This window comes from Dasypus novemcinctus, chromosome 4, assembly GCF_030445035.2.
Source record: "Dasypus novemcinctus isolate mDasNov1 chromosome 4, mDasNov1.1.hap2, whole genome shotgun sequence".
In the NCBI taxonomy this organism is placed as follows: Eukaryota; Metazoa; Chordata; class Mammalia; order Cingulata; family Dasypodidae; genus Dasypus; species Dasypus novemcinctus.
In genome coordinates this window covers 132546017-132562147 of record NC_080676.1, presented here as the reverse complement: position 1 = coordinate 132562147, position 16131 = coordinate 132546017, and the positions used below count along the sequence as shown (strand labels likewise).

General features: G+C 36.0%; 1 protein-coding gene across 8 annotated transcripts in view; it reads right to left on the bottom strand.

The window, feature by feature from the left end:
- The window catches only part of USP25 (ubiquitin specific peptidase 25), a 164568-nt gene that overhangs the window by 38728 nt on the left and 109709 nt on the right, over positions 1-16131 (bottom strand). For all 8 annotated transcript variants that reach the window (XM_012526815.4, XM_004462644.4, XM_012526814.4 and 5 more), the window contains 3 exons: positions 8925-8995; positions 7979-8207; positions 6431-6631 (listed from right to left, as the gene is read on the bottom strand). In XM_012526815.4, coding sequence (XP_012382269.1) covers positions 6431-6631; positions 7979-8207; positions 8925-8995 — 501 coding nt within the window. The remainder of the gene's footprint in view (positions 1-6430; positions 6632-7978; positions 8208-8924; positions 8996-16131) is intronic.

The window sequence follows — 16131 nt, the reverse complement described above, 5'->3', positions numbered from 1 at the left end:
AAGTATGGGTAAAATTCCAAGAATGGACATTTTTAAAACAGGATACTTCATGAACAATGTCATGAGGATAGGAAAGCTCACTACATGGAAGAGAAAAGGAAACTAATATGGTTTAGATGAAATATAAGGTACTGATAAGGAAATAGTCTCAGGAGAATTAAGTACGAGTCACATTATGACAAGTGCCCTCATAAAAAAGAAAAGAGGTTTCGGCTTCATTTTGTCAAACCAAAAGAGTACTACATGTTTACTAAAACAAATAAATAAGCAAAAGAAGGAAAATGAAGAGCTCTTTCCACTACCCAGAGATAAGCACAAATAATATTTTTGGCATTACATATACTTTCAGATTTTATCTCACAGTTTTTTTCTTAAACAAAAAGGGGATTATCCTAAATATACAGTTTAATAATTTAATATAACAAGTTTCATGGCAATGTAATTTTTACTGTTATTTGATATTCTGCATACTCTACACTGAGGCAATTTCCATTTCTTTATTAAAAATATCAGGAAAAATGCCTTTTACTATTTAAACAACAATGATTTTTGCTCATCCTGTAATCCCACAAAAACCTCATCACTGCTGACTTGTATAAATGGTAAGAACTCAATAAATGGAAGTCATGATGTTTCCTCCTTCACATGCTAATTGGTTTTGTATACTAACAAGCCCCTCAGTTTAATATATTGTTCAGGCTACTACCTGGAAGACAGTTGGTGATTACTCTTGCAACACTTGTTACTCTTAATTCATCCTAGACATCTGATTCCCTACCTGGACTACAAATTACTAAATACACGCATTTCACTGTGAATTACAGTTCTGTACAGAGGTTTATAATATCCCTGTAGGTAAAGTAGTTCCCAAATAATTTTTTTTGTTCTGTGGGTGCTTTACTGACATCTTCTACTGGTTACCCGCCACCCTCCCATCCCCCTCTCCCCCAACATACACACACACTTTAAGGGATGTCCTAGGTATGCTCTATGTTGCAGAATATAGGAGTTCCATTCAACTGCTTGGCTATTACAGAAGTACCAGAATTCTCTCTAAGCCTGGTTCTTTGGTCTACCTTTATGAATTAAGTATGGGGTTAGGAGATGGGATCTTTCACTTATATATTTTTCTCGGTTATGCTCCTCAACAGTTTAAGAAGGAGCCAATTCAACCACTAATTGGCTTTATGGTAAAGCATGAGGATCTGCTCTGAATCAGCAATAAATAAAAAAGCAATGTCTCAGATATCTTTTAGAACTATTTATTACCTTGACTTATAAAGTCATACTTATTACAGTCCCATTTAGAAGAATATTTAGAGAACTGCTTAAAAGACATGCAGTCCACCCATTTCTAGAAAGGCATTAAAAATCTACAGAGCCATGCTACTGGATACAACGAATCATCAGTAGAGCTTTTAAAAGTTCCTATTCCTGAGTTTCATCCCAAACAGAAACTTGATAGTGTGGAGGCAAGTGGCTTAGGAACCAAATTTAAACCTAAAATATGTCCTAAACATACAGTTTCATCTGCACCACACAATTTGAGCCTCCCTCCCTAAATAATATCATTTATTATATGAGACGCCAGGGATATAAATAAGAACACTGCCCAGTCCATGGCTTTCAAGGAACAGTAAAAGACTGAGTATACTTCTCAGCCTACCAGGTCTTTTTTTTTTTTTAAATATTTATTTATTATTATTTTTTTAAATTACATTAAAAAAAATATATGAGGTCCCATTCAACCCCACCGCCCCCGCCCCCCACTCCCCCCACAGCAACACTCTCTCCCATCATCGTGATACATCCATTGCACCTGGTAAGTTCATCTCTGAGCATCACTGCACCCCATAGTCAATGGTCCACATCATAGCCCAGACTCTCTCACGTTCCATCCAGTGGGCCCTGGGGGGATCTACAGTGTCCCGTAATTGTCCGTGAAGCACTATCCAGGACAACTCCACGTCCCGAAAACGCCTCCACATCTCATCTCTTCCTCCCGTTCCCCACACCCAGCAGCCCCCATGGCTACTGTTCCCACACCCATTCCACATTTTCTCTGTGGACATTGGATTGGTTGTGTCCATTGCACACCTATGTCAAGTGAGGGCTTAGATTGCACATGGGTACTGGATGCACTCTTCCCGCTTCTAGTTGTAGACACTCTAGGCTCCATGTTGTGGTGGTTGACCTTCTTCAACTCCATGTTAGCTGAGTGGAGTAAGTCCAATAAGTCAAAGTGTAGGAGCTGAAGTCTGTTGAGGCTCTGGGCCTGGGTGTCATATTATCAGTCCAGAGATTCAAATCCCCTACATATATCTTAAACCCAGCACCAACTACAATTCCAATAAAGTAGCATGCAAGTCTTGTGAAAAGAGATCCCCTCTGAGTCCATTTCCATCACGCAGAAACACCAGCTCCAAAGAAGGGCCATCTGTCATGGCAGTGAACCCCTTCTGCCATGACCATAGAACCCGTGGGTCTCTTTATCCCTCAAAAGAACCAATACCTGGGGTTGTATCTACCTTATCTGTCTCTTAGACTCTGTTCAGTTGTACATAGGGGTATTCCTTCTGACAACCTCCAGACTCTTTTTTAGAGACTCACAGCCTTATAATCTCATTTCTCCTTTCCATTTCCCCCTTACATTAGGTCAAACCGCTTCCCGAAGTCATGTTATTATATGTAGACAGGTATATTCTGCTGTTCCGCATTGAATCTTTGATTCAAGGTCATTTTCTAGTTGCTTCTTCAGCTGGTATGTGGTAGTGATCCCTCGGTGCCAGGGAGGCTCATCCCCGGGTGTCGTGTCCCACGCTGGGGGGAATGCATCACATCTACATGCTGAGTTTGGCTGTGAGAGTGGCCACATTTGAGTAACATGAAGGCTGTCAGGAGGAAACCCCCAGGCACAATGCTACTCTAGGCCTTGTTCTTATTGCAGGTGCATAGGCTCAAAAGTGTAGCCATTAGTATCAAGAGCCCACTGTTGGGCCCTCCTTCCTTCCTGGTTCTTGCCGTTGCACCTGGAGGATTGCCGCTGCTCTCCCAGGGCCCACAACAGTGACCCCCGGCCAGGAGCCCAGTACCCCCCCAGCTGTTGTTTTTAATTGTTTCCACTATGAGTATATATAGACATTACCATATACTCTGGGCATATGCCCTGTATAACTCCCTGTCAACCATATATATCCTGTCAATAACATCCCATATCAGTATTCCTCCGCTGCCATTGTTGAACCACTCTGTGATCCAAAACTTCCCGTATACCAGGTCTTATTCTCAGAAACCAACTGTACTTTCCTGAAACATAAGCTTATTTTTTTTTAACTTACATAAGAGTATTTGTAAGGAAGAGGTCCCAGAGCCAAATCTGCATTCCCATCTCTAGGCAAAATTCATGATATCTTATGGAATCCATTTCGTACTAATCTTAACTACCTTTACCTTAGGTTTTCTACCCTTATCATTTTGCTTATTTGGGTTTCTTAATTTCTTTAATATGACTGTGCCATGTACGTTGTTGTTAAGGATCTCAAATAATTTTTGAATAATGTAAGAGTAAAACAATAAAATAACAACTCAGGCAAAGCTATGCCTTCCTTTGAGTGATTTCTGTTTTACCAATATAGGCTAAATCCATGCTACTTAACCAGAAGTACACCTCAGAAATATTTGAAGATCTTTTCAGAAATACATATTATTGACCTTCCTTCATTCAAAGACTCTGATCCAGTAGGCCTTACATGGGATGTGTTGTTTCTATTCAGAAAAAAAAAAATCCCTTGGTAATTCTGATGTACATACTCTTTAGTAAAGAACTATGACTAGAAATCGAAACAAAAGAGTTCAGGTAAATTGTTTTTTTAAACTTCATATTGTCTTTGCGGAAAGCAGGTTTAGGGAGGTCGCATGATATGGACCAAATAATAGTTTCCCATTACGTATTTCAGTTTCAGTAAGCAAGGAAATGTACTGGAAAATTTATGTACACAGATTTCTTGATCACACATTAGCAGAAGAGGAAGAAATGTTAACTTTAATATTATACAAATAATCTTATTTGGAATATAGCTCAGAAGAAATCGTATTTTAATGGTTATTGTATTAGTTTTATTGAGAAGATAAGCAGACAGAAAACTCTGATATGTTTTAAGATCATGTATTATTTATACTCTTCATTCAAAATCCTAGTGTGTACCTAAGAGATATAAACACAGGTTCTCTTTGAGATCCTGAAAGTATTGTACCAAATTAGATAAATTAATTACTTTGAATACTATGAAGAGAAATGGGAAGATGGCAGGGGCATTAAAATAAAATTTCTCTACTAATGATAGGGGCAAGTGGTTCCATGAATATTAGCCAGTCCTTATTCAATTGTGATATGTTAAACTCCCTGCAAGATGGATTTCTTATTATGATATTAAAGATAATATAGTAATAGAAGCCAATCTTTTTTTTAAGGAGGTACTGGGGATTGAACGTAAGGCCTTGTACATAGGAAGCAGGCACTCAACCATTAAGCCACTACTATTCCCCAATGAGTGCTGACCCCCTCATGTGCTTGTTTGTTTTTGGAAGGAGGTACTAGGGATGGAACTTGGGACTTCATACATGGGAAGCAGGTGCGCAGCCACTTGAGCTACATCCATCCCCCAGAAAATAATATTTTAAGCAACAATCTCACTTCCCAAATTTACAGATTCAGCACATTCAGTTTCTAACACAAAGCACATATTACCATAAATTCAACAGGACTCAACAGCTTCCAATTGAGGCAGTATTGCTACTGCTTTCTAAAAACCCAATCTGGAAGATAATTTTCATAAAAGTTATATGTGAATTAACAATTTCCTTCTCTTCATCTTTAACTTTTAGGTATTTTGGTTCCTCTTGGAAATATATCTGCATTTCTTCAATATTTTTTAAATATTAAAAATAGATAAAAAATATATGGCCAATATTCATTACTGAATTTTTTTAAAGTTGCAAAACAGTAGGTAAAGAATATGGTAAGAGTAATGATCAAGAAAAAAGGGGGTAGAGCATGTAGAGATGGCCTTATGAGAGAGAAGACAAGATGACAAATGAAAAAGTGGGGCAATGTTGGCTAGTCCTTACCTGATAGGAATATTAGTGGGGAAATATGTATTAGCTTGAGTTAGTAGGAAGATAATGTATCAAGTCTGTAAATTTGGAGAAACTTATGAAAAACAGAAAGGACGGAAGAGGGGGTTATAAAGAATTCAACATTTGGTACCACAAAATATGGGTGAGCCAAGAACACGGCTGGAGCTTAACAAATGAACAAAGGAGTCACCTAATCCTTGTGCAGCCCTTTCCTTTTTGTTAATAGGTTAAGAATAGCAACATAAATACAGTGTGTAAGAGTTAAGGGAAGAATAGCACAGCAGCTTCTCTGGAGAGTTTGTGGGAATGGTCTGCAAAGGATTCATATAAAAGAGAAAAGATTAAATCACAAAGGAATGGAGATGGCTCAAAAAATGAAAAGAACTATAATATAATTAATATATTGTGATGAGCTCAGGAACCTCTTGTGGGTAACTGAGCCATTTCATTTCCCACTACAGTCACTGTAATGAAACATTTTTGTGAAACCACTGAGTTTCACTTGTTCTACAGTGTGACCTTGATATATGGGAAGAAAGTGCAGTCCTAGATATTGTTTATTCACTAGAAAGTACAATGGTAGTTTATAATATTCAGGTACACTGTACCACTTTTAAGTATCAAAATGTTGGTATCCTTCTTGGCAAAATACCACTATCTTGGTCTTTTAAAATATCTGAATCATTTATTTTACAATATTTTTAATATTTATATTTTTATAAATTTATTTCTTTACCTCTTAGACATGTCTACACACTTTCATATTTGGAGTATATTACATACTTAGCTTTGGACAATTTTGTTTTTAATTTTAAGAGTTTTGAAAATATTAAATAAAATAATCTGTACTAATGGTGGTATTATAAAGCATTGCAAAAAATATACATAAATATAGCAGTATTGTCATTTTTCTCAAATCTAAAGTTACTAGAGTTCATTCTCTTGATAGCTTTAATGAATTGGTATAGGCTGCTTGTTGATTTCACAGCTCTTTCTTCTTGCCAAGAGTCAAGCCCACTCAAAGTAGGAAAGAGAATAAGAACAAAGAGCCAATAGAATAAACTCATTTATCTTGATAAAGGTGTATGGACTTAGAATGGGTATCTGGCAAAGGGGTAAACTAAACTGTTACCTGTGGTTATCTCTGATTGATGGAATTTCAGATGATTTTAACTGCCTTCTTCATACTTTATCATTTCTAAAGTTTTTTCAATGAGCATATCTTATTTTTATAACAAAATAATAAATATATAATATTGATAGAGATAATACAACCTAATAAAAAGGAACTAACCTGTTGTTATAGAGGACTCTGATTCCCTCAGTTTCTGTGATGCTAAAAGCTTTTCCTGCAGAGCTTTCTGAGCAAGTTGTGTATCCCACTCTTCTAGTTCTTTTTCAAATCGTTGGTTGTCTTCCTCCACAAAATCTCTTAAATCCGGTGGCAATGTTTCTATTCCAACAAGAGCCTGCCCAGTCTCTTTATTAAACTCCTCTGTAAATCATATTTCAAAAACTAATATAAAACCAAGAATTAAAGGAAAAATGCAAAGCTTAAGATAGAATACATTCAAAATAGATTGAAACTATGAATTATCATTTAGCAAAACATTATTACCTAAAAAGTAAAAGAAAACTCACTCAAAAAAACTTTGATACTAATATCTGGTGATTAATCCAATGTATTATTCTCTACTCTCATTTTTTTAAAAATCTGAATAATAGAAATGAGGCATTAGAAATAAAACCAGAAGTTTTGCTACTCAAACACTGACCCAGAACTACTTTGACTATTATAAGAAAATGCCAGATGTCTGAATATACCTGAAGAGGAACTTTTTACAATATGAGAAAAAATCATTGATAACCTAATTAAGCTCAAAATTCTTTTTTTCAGATGAAGTCGATAAGTACAGCCATAAAATAAAAATGCAACTATGTAAACTAATATGACAGCAAGATTGTTCAGAATATTGCATAAGTAGTATTTAAAGGTTACTCAACCTCTACCATTAAAAAACAACCTTTTCAAGTCATCAGGAGGCAACCTAGCTAATTTTACTGAATGCTTAATACAAAAGGAAAGTTAACTATCAGTTTCAAGAAATTTTTACTAAGTGCTTTCTATATGCAAGCCCATATTAGAATATCAGAAACGTAATTAATGATTAAGACATAGTAAAACATGGTCCTTGGCTTAAGCAGATTAGAGTGAAGAGGGAAAGACAAGTTAACACATAATTTCACCTTAAAATAATAAATGCCTGATTGAGGTATGCTATGAGAGCATGAGAAGAGATATTTTCTCACAAGTCAAGAAAAACTTTGCAGAAGAGATGACACCTGAATTGAGTCCTGACAGACGAGCAAGAATTAGACAAAGAACAAAGAAATAAGAACATTAGTGACACTCAAAAAAGTACAAGAACACAGACATAAATATGCAAAAGTGATATGGTATGAGCAGAATACAGCAAGAAGTTTAAATCAGTGTGGTATATAAAGTTCAAAATGGAAAATGGTGGTAAGCAAAGATAGAAAAACAGAGGCCAGGCTAAGGAATGTGACTATGAGTCTATATGTGGATGAAACCATTAAAGGGTTTATAGCAAGGATATACATCTAACAGTTAAATGTTGAGTATAAAATATATTCCAATTCTTAGTGCTAATCACATCACCTCTCATATTTTAGATTTTCACTTACAATTCAGTAACAATTCCTAATCATATTTATCACCCTCTAGGTGAAGTATATATACCTAACCACACCACTAATCAGTCACATAAAAGGTCTATTTATTTAAAAATACACGTGCACCTAATATATTTCAAATGCTTACCTTGTATTAAGAACTGCGCCTTATCATTTATGTACATTAAACAATATGCACTGGCATTTCTATAACCACCAAACGAGTCCCTCATTAACTCTTCCCATGATGATTTTGTCACAGCAATATCATTGTATTTCATCCACCTGTTTTCATGATGATCAAAAATGTATGCCCAATAGTGTCCTGCATTAGCTTGCCCTTCATGAACTAAAACAGCATGTAAACGATAAGGAACCTAAATGTGGAAAAAAATATAGTTAAACTGCAGTTATGTAACTATTATATCACATTCCATGAACCTGCAAACTAACTGTTTGGAGGAAAATGGTGAAGGAATATTTGGGAGAAAAAAGAAAAGAAAATTGGCTGGGATAAAAGTTTTGCAAAAAATAATCCACAAAATTAAAAGATAAAAAAAGGGATATTAACTAATCTAACAATAAGTAAGGCAATAAGACACATAGGTATGTTGATAAGAGAATGATTTTTGAAATTATGAAAATTTATTTATTGTATATGAATATGCTGACCAACTTAGGTTCTTTCCAATAAAATGAACAGATTTAGAAACAGTACATGATTTGTATAAATCTTCACAATTATAATTTGATGGCTGTATTTAACATACCAGAAGTTAAAATATAACTAAGCCCTAGACATTTCTCTCATAATCTACTTAACATCCTTAACATATTTTTCACTCGTAGAAATGTTTTTAATTTTTAAGGTCTCCAAAATCTGGATAAATTTTATTGTAAAACACTAAAAAGAAGGGCATGTAACATATGAGAATATGACCAAATGGAGGAAATATTAATGTGGAAGCTTGAAGTTCGGCAATTTTATAACAAAACATATATGAGAATTAGAATTAGATTAAGATAAATAAAAGATAAATGAAAATGTATGTAAATAGTTTTGGTAATGCTTACTAGCTCAACATTTCACTTACTTGGATCATAGATTTGTCAGAGTACATAAGTTCAATTGTTCGATGGATTCTGGATATGCTTTCCTGCAAATCTAAAAATGTAAGATGTCTTAAAAATTAACATCAAGAACGTTTCCACTGAGACTTATAAGGAAGGGACTAAATATTTTCTTACCAACTTGATAGAGGAACAAGGTAAATTTTCTAAAATTGTTACTAAAAACATTACTATTTGGACTCTGTATAAGAAATATGGTTCTCCTTATAAAAGATACAGCACTAAGGCTTAATTAAAAACGATAACAAAATACATACGATTCATCTAGAAAAGGTACACAGCCAATAAAATGTAACTTTTTCAAAAGCAAGGCTTCAGTGAAAATTCCTAGACTTTACATACTGATATTAAACAGAATTTTACATAACTTCACCACAGATCATGAACATATATGAGAATGAGCAAAAATTCACTTAGTCAGAACTGAAATAAAATTATGGGAATCCTATCACCTAGTATTTTTTTACAAAATTACTGAGAAACAAGGATGTTCATCTATATTTTTCATAGGAATTAACTGGAGATAATCTAAACATCTGTCAACAAAGAAATGGTTAAATTATAATATAACCATACCATACTATGAAGCTTTTAGAAAGAACCAGGAAGAAACTGTTACAGAACAACAAGAAAATATTAGTAATCTTAGAGTGAAAAGAGGACTTTCTAAACATAATAGAAAATCCAATCAGGAATGGAAAGAAAATCTACATTATAAAACAAAAGAAACAAGCAAAAGTCAATTGAAAGAAAGTCAAATACCAAATGAAAAAATTCGAAAAATAATATCTGCAGCATAATATCTATAATGTAGTAAACATTTCTATCAAGCAATAAGAAAAAGACAAATGACTCAAAATAACAATGGGCAAATACCACAAGCAAGAAATTTACACAAAAATATAAATGCTCAATTTCACCCATAATTAAAATTAAGGAAGTAGGATACCTTTTTTTCCCAACTATATTAGGCTGCCACAGATTAAAAAGCTTCTAGGACTGAGAAGGATACTGGGATACAGGCTCTTTCAAACGGTTAGTGGGAATGTAAACTGGCTCAATGTTTTTGGAGGGCAATCTGACAATAGTAGCTGAAATTTAAAATATACACATTTTGAACAAGAAATGGAACATTTGAGAATACAACATACTCACAGAAGTATATAAATATGTATATAGGTCAGCATTATTTGCATTGCATATAGAAATTACTTAAATAAATTACAATACAGCCAATACCATGGATATATTAGACAATAGTTTAAAAAATAATGCTGAGAACTTCTGGTAAAATGGTATCAATTCAGGTAGGCATTGCTCAACTCTCTCGCAAAGAAAGGGCAAAAACCTACCCAAGGGAGCTGCTTTGGGAATCTACAGAACAGGAGGCCGCAGGGCATTGTCCAGTAAGGAGTGGACAAAGAGACAAAGGCTAAGGGAAAACTCTGAGTTGCTCACCCCTGTGGCTGGAAATGGCCCATGTGCAAGCCCGCCCTCAAGTCAAATAGTCTCTGTAAATACCCTGGTTTTCACCAGATAGCTGAGAGGGTATTCTCCCTGGGAGGAAAAGGGGTCTGGCGGAGGGTGAAGAGTGGGTTTGGCCACCTGAGCTCCCTTTGAATATCGAGGAGGAGCTGAACCAGCACTGAGGTAGCCCCAGGGAGAGGCAGACGGGACAGTGCTCAGGCAGGCTGTCACATCCAGCCGCCCTGGGAGAGGAACTAGGTCCGGGAGCGGACAGAGACCGAGAGACCGGCAACTAACAGCCTGGCCCCTGAAAACTGTTAGAAGTCCAACCCCCCTGAGGGAAACAGGGGTGGCAAGAGCCAGATAAGCTTTCAGAAGCCTACTAAACCTGTAGAATTCCTGCCTTGCATGTAGAAGGTCCCTGGTCCAAGTCCTGGTACCTCCTAAGAGAAGGGATCCAGGGAATGATACACTGGCTTATCAGGAACACAGCACCTTATGATAGGGAACGTGCAGACTGAGATTCTGTTTTGTATCGGTGTTTTGGATTTGTATTTTTTAAAATTTTAATCATTTTTTTTTCCTTTTTCCTTTATTTTATTTGCTAAAACTGGGTATATCACCTGTGAAGGGCAGGCTGCAGGGTGATGAATTGATAAGCACCAGCAGCCTGAGAAGATCCCTAGGGGCCTAAGAAGGAAGGCTGTTTTCCCTGAATTGTTACTTTGTTGTTTTGTTTGCTTTTTTTTTTTTTTTTAAGATTTATTTTACTTATTTCTTCCCACCCTGTTGTGGTTTGCACTTGCTATGTCTGTTTGTCTTGTTTCTTTAGGAGGTACCAGAAACTGAACCTGGGACATACAACATAGGAGGGAGGTATCTGATTGCTTGAATCACTTCTGTTTCCTGCTTGTGCCACACGTTTTTCTTTTTGTGCCTCTTGCTGTGTCATCTTGTTGCGTCAGCTTGCCGTGTCTGGCACCAGCTGTCTTCTTAAAGAAGGCACCGGGAACTGAACCAGGAACTTCCCATGTGGTAGGTGGGAGTCCAATCGTTTGAGTCACACCAGCTTCCTTGTTTCTTCTTTGTTGTATTTTCCCCTTTCTTTTACTTATTTTTTAAACTTATCTCTTTTCTTCCTCTATTTTTCTATCTTCGGACTTTGTTTTTTTCATTACATCTCTTATCTGGTCTTCATTTTTTTCTTTCTCTCCCCCCTGCTTCCCCTTTTATTCTCTTCTTGTCTCTCCAGCCTATTAATTCATCCTATTTTTTTTATGTTGTTTCTTAATTCATTTTTTTCTATTCTACCTTTTTTATTCTTATTCCTTTGTATTTTTTTGATTTTTCAATGTATTACATATTTAGTTTCCTAGTTATTGTATAGTTACTCTTCTATATTTTTTAAAAACTATTATTCTTTTTCTCTTATCTCTTTCCTTTCCTTGGGTCTTAATATTTTTTTTTTCCTAAGGGAATAAAGACAAATGCAAAGATACAGAATAAGAGAAACCAAGTATCAAAAAGGAACCTTACCCCACACAAAGAAAAAACAAAATAAAACCCTAGAGTAGAAAGAGAAGTCAAACAACTGAATAAGCACATCAAGATAAACAGATGCCTAGAAATCAACAAAAAATTACAAGTCATACCAAGAAACAGGAAGACACAGCCCAATCTAACAAACAAACTAAAAAACAGGAGGAAATGCAGAACATGGGACAACTAATTAAGGGTGTCCAAATAAATATCATGAATCAACTTAAAATGAAGAAAAAGATAAAGGATATTAAGTAGACACTGGGGTAACATACTGAAAAACCTGTAAACATACACAAAAAGAAAACAGATACGATGGTGATAAAAGGCACAATGCAAGAAGTCAAAAATACACTGGAAGCACATAACAGCAGATTTGAACAGGAAGAGGAAAGAATCAGAGATGTTGAAGAGAGTACATCTGAAATCACACAGACAGTAGAAAAGAGAAAAATAAAAAATTTACCAGGGAATTAGGGATTTGAATGACAACATGAAAGGCATAAACATAGGCATTATAGGCATCTCAGAGGGAGAAGAAAAGGGAAAGGGAACAGAAGGAGTGTTAGAGGAATAGCTGAAAACTTCCCAATTGGGGGACATGGACATACATATCCAGGAAGCACAGTGTACCCCAAACACTATAAATCCTAACAGGCATACCGTAAGACAAAAACTAATCCAATTGTCACAGTAGTCAAGAAAGCAGCAAGAGAAAAGATATTCATCATATACAAGGCAAGCTATATAAGATTAAGTGCTTATTTCTCATCTGAAACCATGGAGGCAAGAAGGCAGTGGTATCACATAGTTACAGTGCTAAAAGAAAGAATTGTCTGCCAAGGATTCCATATCCAGCAAAGCTGGCATTCAAAAATGAGGGAGAGTTCAAAATATTAACGGATAAATTAAGAAAGTCTGCCAACAAGAAATCTGCCCTTTAAGAAATACTAAAGGGAGTTCTGCAAGATGAAAGGAAAACATAGGACAAAGAGGGTTGGAGGAGAGTATAGGAAGGAAGATTATTGGTAAGAATAACTAAAATGATAAAAAGAAATAAAAACAACATATAACATATATAAACCTAAAAAATATATGGCTAAAGTAATGCTTTCACAGTAAAAAAAAAAAAAAGAATGTTAATGGATTAAACTCTCCAATTAAGAGACACAGATTGGCAGAATGGATTAGGAAATATGACCCATCTATATGCTGTCTACAAGAAACTCACCTTAGACCCAGGGACACAAGGAGGCTACAACTGAATAGCTGGAAAACGATTATACATGCAAACAATAACTTTAAAAGGGTTGAAGTAGATACACTAATACTGAACAAAATAGGATTTAAATGCCAAACTATTGTAAGAGACAAAGAAGGACACTATATATTAATGAAGGGGGTAATCTATCAAGAAGAAAGAATAATCATAAACATTTATTCATCTAACTAGGGCACCTCAAAATACATGAGGCAAACATTGGAAAAACTAAGTGGAGATATTTTAGGTTGATGCAAAAGGAATTGTGGTTATGGACTGTGAATTTTAAATCATTATAAATAGGCTTAAACACATCTTTATTAATAAAAACAGGAACCATTACAATCAACACATTTGTGCCAATGAGAAATAAGTTAGTTTATTCCTGTAGCATAAAAATCCACACTTCAGGATTCTACTAACTCTTGTAAAAGCATTTTCTGCATCCTGCTGGTTATGGAGGTGTTTTCCCTGCAAAAAGTTGTTGAGACACTTGAAAAAATGGTAGTCAGTTGGCAAGAAGTCAAGTGAAAATGGCGGATGAGACAAAACTTCATAGCCCCATTCGTTCAACTTTTGAAGTGCTGGTTGTGCCAAGCGCAGTCAGGCACTGGCGTGGAGAAGAATTGGGCCCTTTCTGTTCACCAATGCCGGCTGGAGGCATTGCAGTTTTCAGTGCATCTCATCAATTTGCTGAACATACTTCTCAGTTGTAATAGTTTCACTGAGATTCAGAAAGCGGTAGTGGATCAGACTGGCAGCAGACCACCAAAGAGCGCCATGACCTTTTTTGGTGCAAGTTTGACTTTGGGAAGTGCTTTGGAGCTTCTTCTTGGTCCAACCACTGAGCTGGTCATCACCTGTTGTTATATAAAAACCACTTTTCATTGAATGTTACAATCCAATCGAGAAACGGTTGTTGTTGCATAAAATAAGAGAAGATGACACTTCAAAAGGACAATTTTTAAAATTTTTGGTCAGCTCATGAGGCACCCACTTATCGAGCTTTTTCACCTTTCCAATTTGCTTCAAATACCAAACAACCATAGAATGGTCAATGCTGAGTTCTTTGGCAACTTCTCGGGTAGTTATAAGATCAGCTTCAATGACTGCTCTCAATTGGTCATTGTTAACTTCGGTGGCCAGACACTACACTCCTCATCTTCAAGGCTCTCGTTCCCTTTGCAAAACTTCTTGAACCACAACTACATTGTACGTTTGCTAGTAGTTCCTGGCTAAATGAGTCATTGATTTTGTGAGTTATCTCCACTGCTTTATGACCCATTTTGAACTCAAATAAGAAAATTGCTTGAATTTGCTTTTTGTCTAATATCATTTCCATAGTCTAAATATATATAAAATAAACAGCAAGTAATAAGTTATTAGCAAAAAAAACAAAGTGAGAAGTACACATTAAAATGAAGTATAACTTAACCACATTTATTTAAGAATGCATTCCAATATCAAATGGCAAATTCCAACAATGCAAAACCCAATTACTTTTGCACCAACCTAATAGATGCCTCTACAATTAGAGTGAGGGGCTTCAATGCACCATTATCATCATTAGACAGAACATCTCAATAGAGGGTCAATAAAGAGAAACAGAGACCTTGACCCCAAGGAGGAAATAGTAAATACAAATGAGTTTTTATGGCTAAGAGATTTCAAAGTAGTTGGGTGGTCATTCCACAGGTTACACTTTTGCAAGTCTCAGCAGATTCGCATTGACTGCCATAGTAAACAGTTCCTCAAATAGTAGGACTCCTGAGGGCTCGGGAGATATCCAGAAACATTAAGCAGGGCAGACAGCTCAGGAATTCGCCACCCTGTCAATGGGTCTACTTTGGACTATATGCTCCCCAGTGTAACAGAGCTAGACTCATCTATAGATTCTCTACACATCGCTCTTCTGCCTCTTTCATTTGAACCTATAATTAGCACTATACTTGATAAACATATGTCCCAGAGACTGAAATCTTTGGTCCATCCATGTGCCAGTTGAGCCCTGAATTTCAGCAAAGTTGCAATACCTACTCTCCATTCATCAGATTCACCCAGCACAACAAACAAAGAGATGATGCTAGACAATGCCCATCCCAAGGAACAGAGAGGGTCTGAAATTGTAAGCACGATAGCTCCATCCACCAGTTCCATGGGATCCAAGCCCCCTCTCAATTAGAAGCAGAGTGGGCCTCACTATCCCCAAGTCCTCAAGACTGGAGAATGAACAATGGACTAAAGTAGACTTACTGTTATTCTATGATAGACATTATTATCCTTGCAATCGAAGAACTTTTATCATTGATATAAAGGCTGTGGCCACCAGAGAGGTTCTGAGGGATGGGAAAAGGAAGAATAGGTGTAATATGGGGCATTTTCGGGACACTGGATTTGTCCTGCATGACACTGCAGTGATGGATACAGGACATTGTATATTTTGTCATAACTTACAAAATTGTGCGGAACAAAGCGTAACCTATCATGTAAACTGTAGTCCACGGTTAGTAGCAATGCTTCAGTCGGTTCAATTGTAACCAATGTATCACACTAATGAAGGATGTTGTTAATGTGGGAAAGTGTGGGAGGGGGAGAGAGTGAGGCATATGGGAATTCCTTACATTTTTATGTAATATTTATGTAATCTAAAGCTTCTTAAAAAATTGAAAGAATTATATTAAAAAAATAATGCTAACAGTCAATATGAACAGGGATAAAGGAGAGCAGCAAATATCTAGAGAACTTTCTTTCCTGATCCATAGTATTACCTATCCAAAGCCAGATCCCTTGCATGTACCTAAAGTTCCTCAAACTTAAAATAGCCAGAAGGTGGAGACCTATTTGGCCACCAGTTTGCTTTTTATTCAAAGTATGTTCTATGGATTTATTTTCTAATAACATTA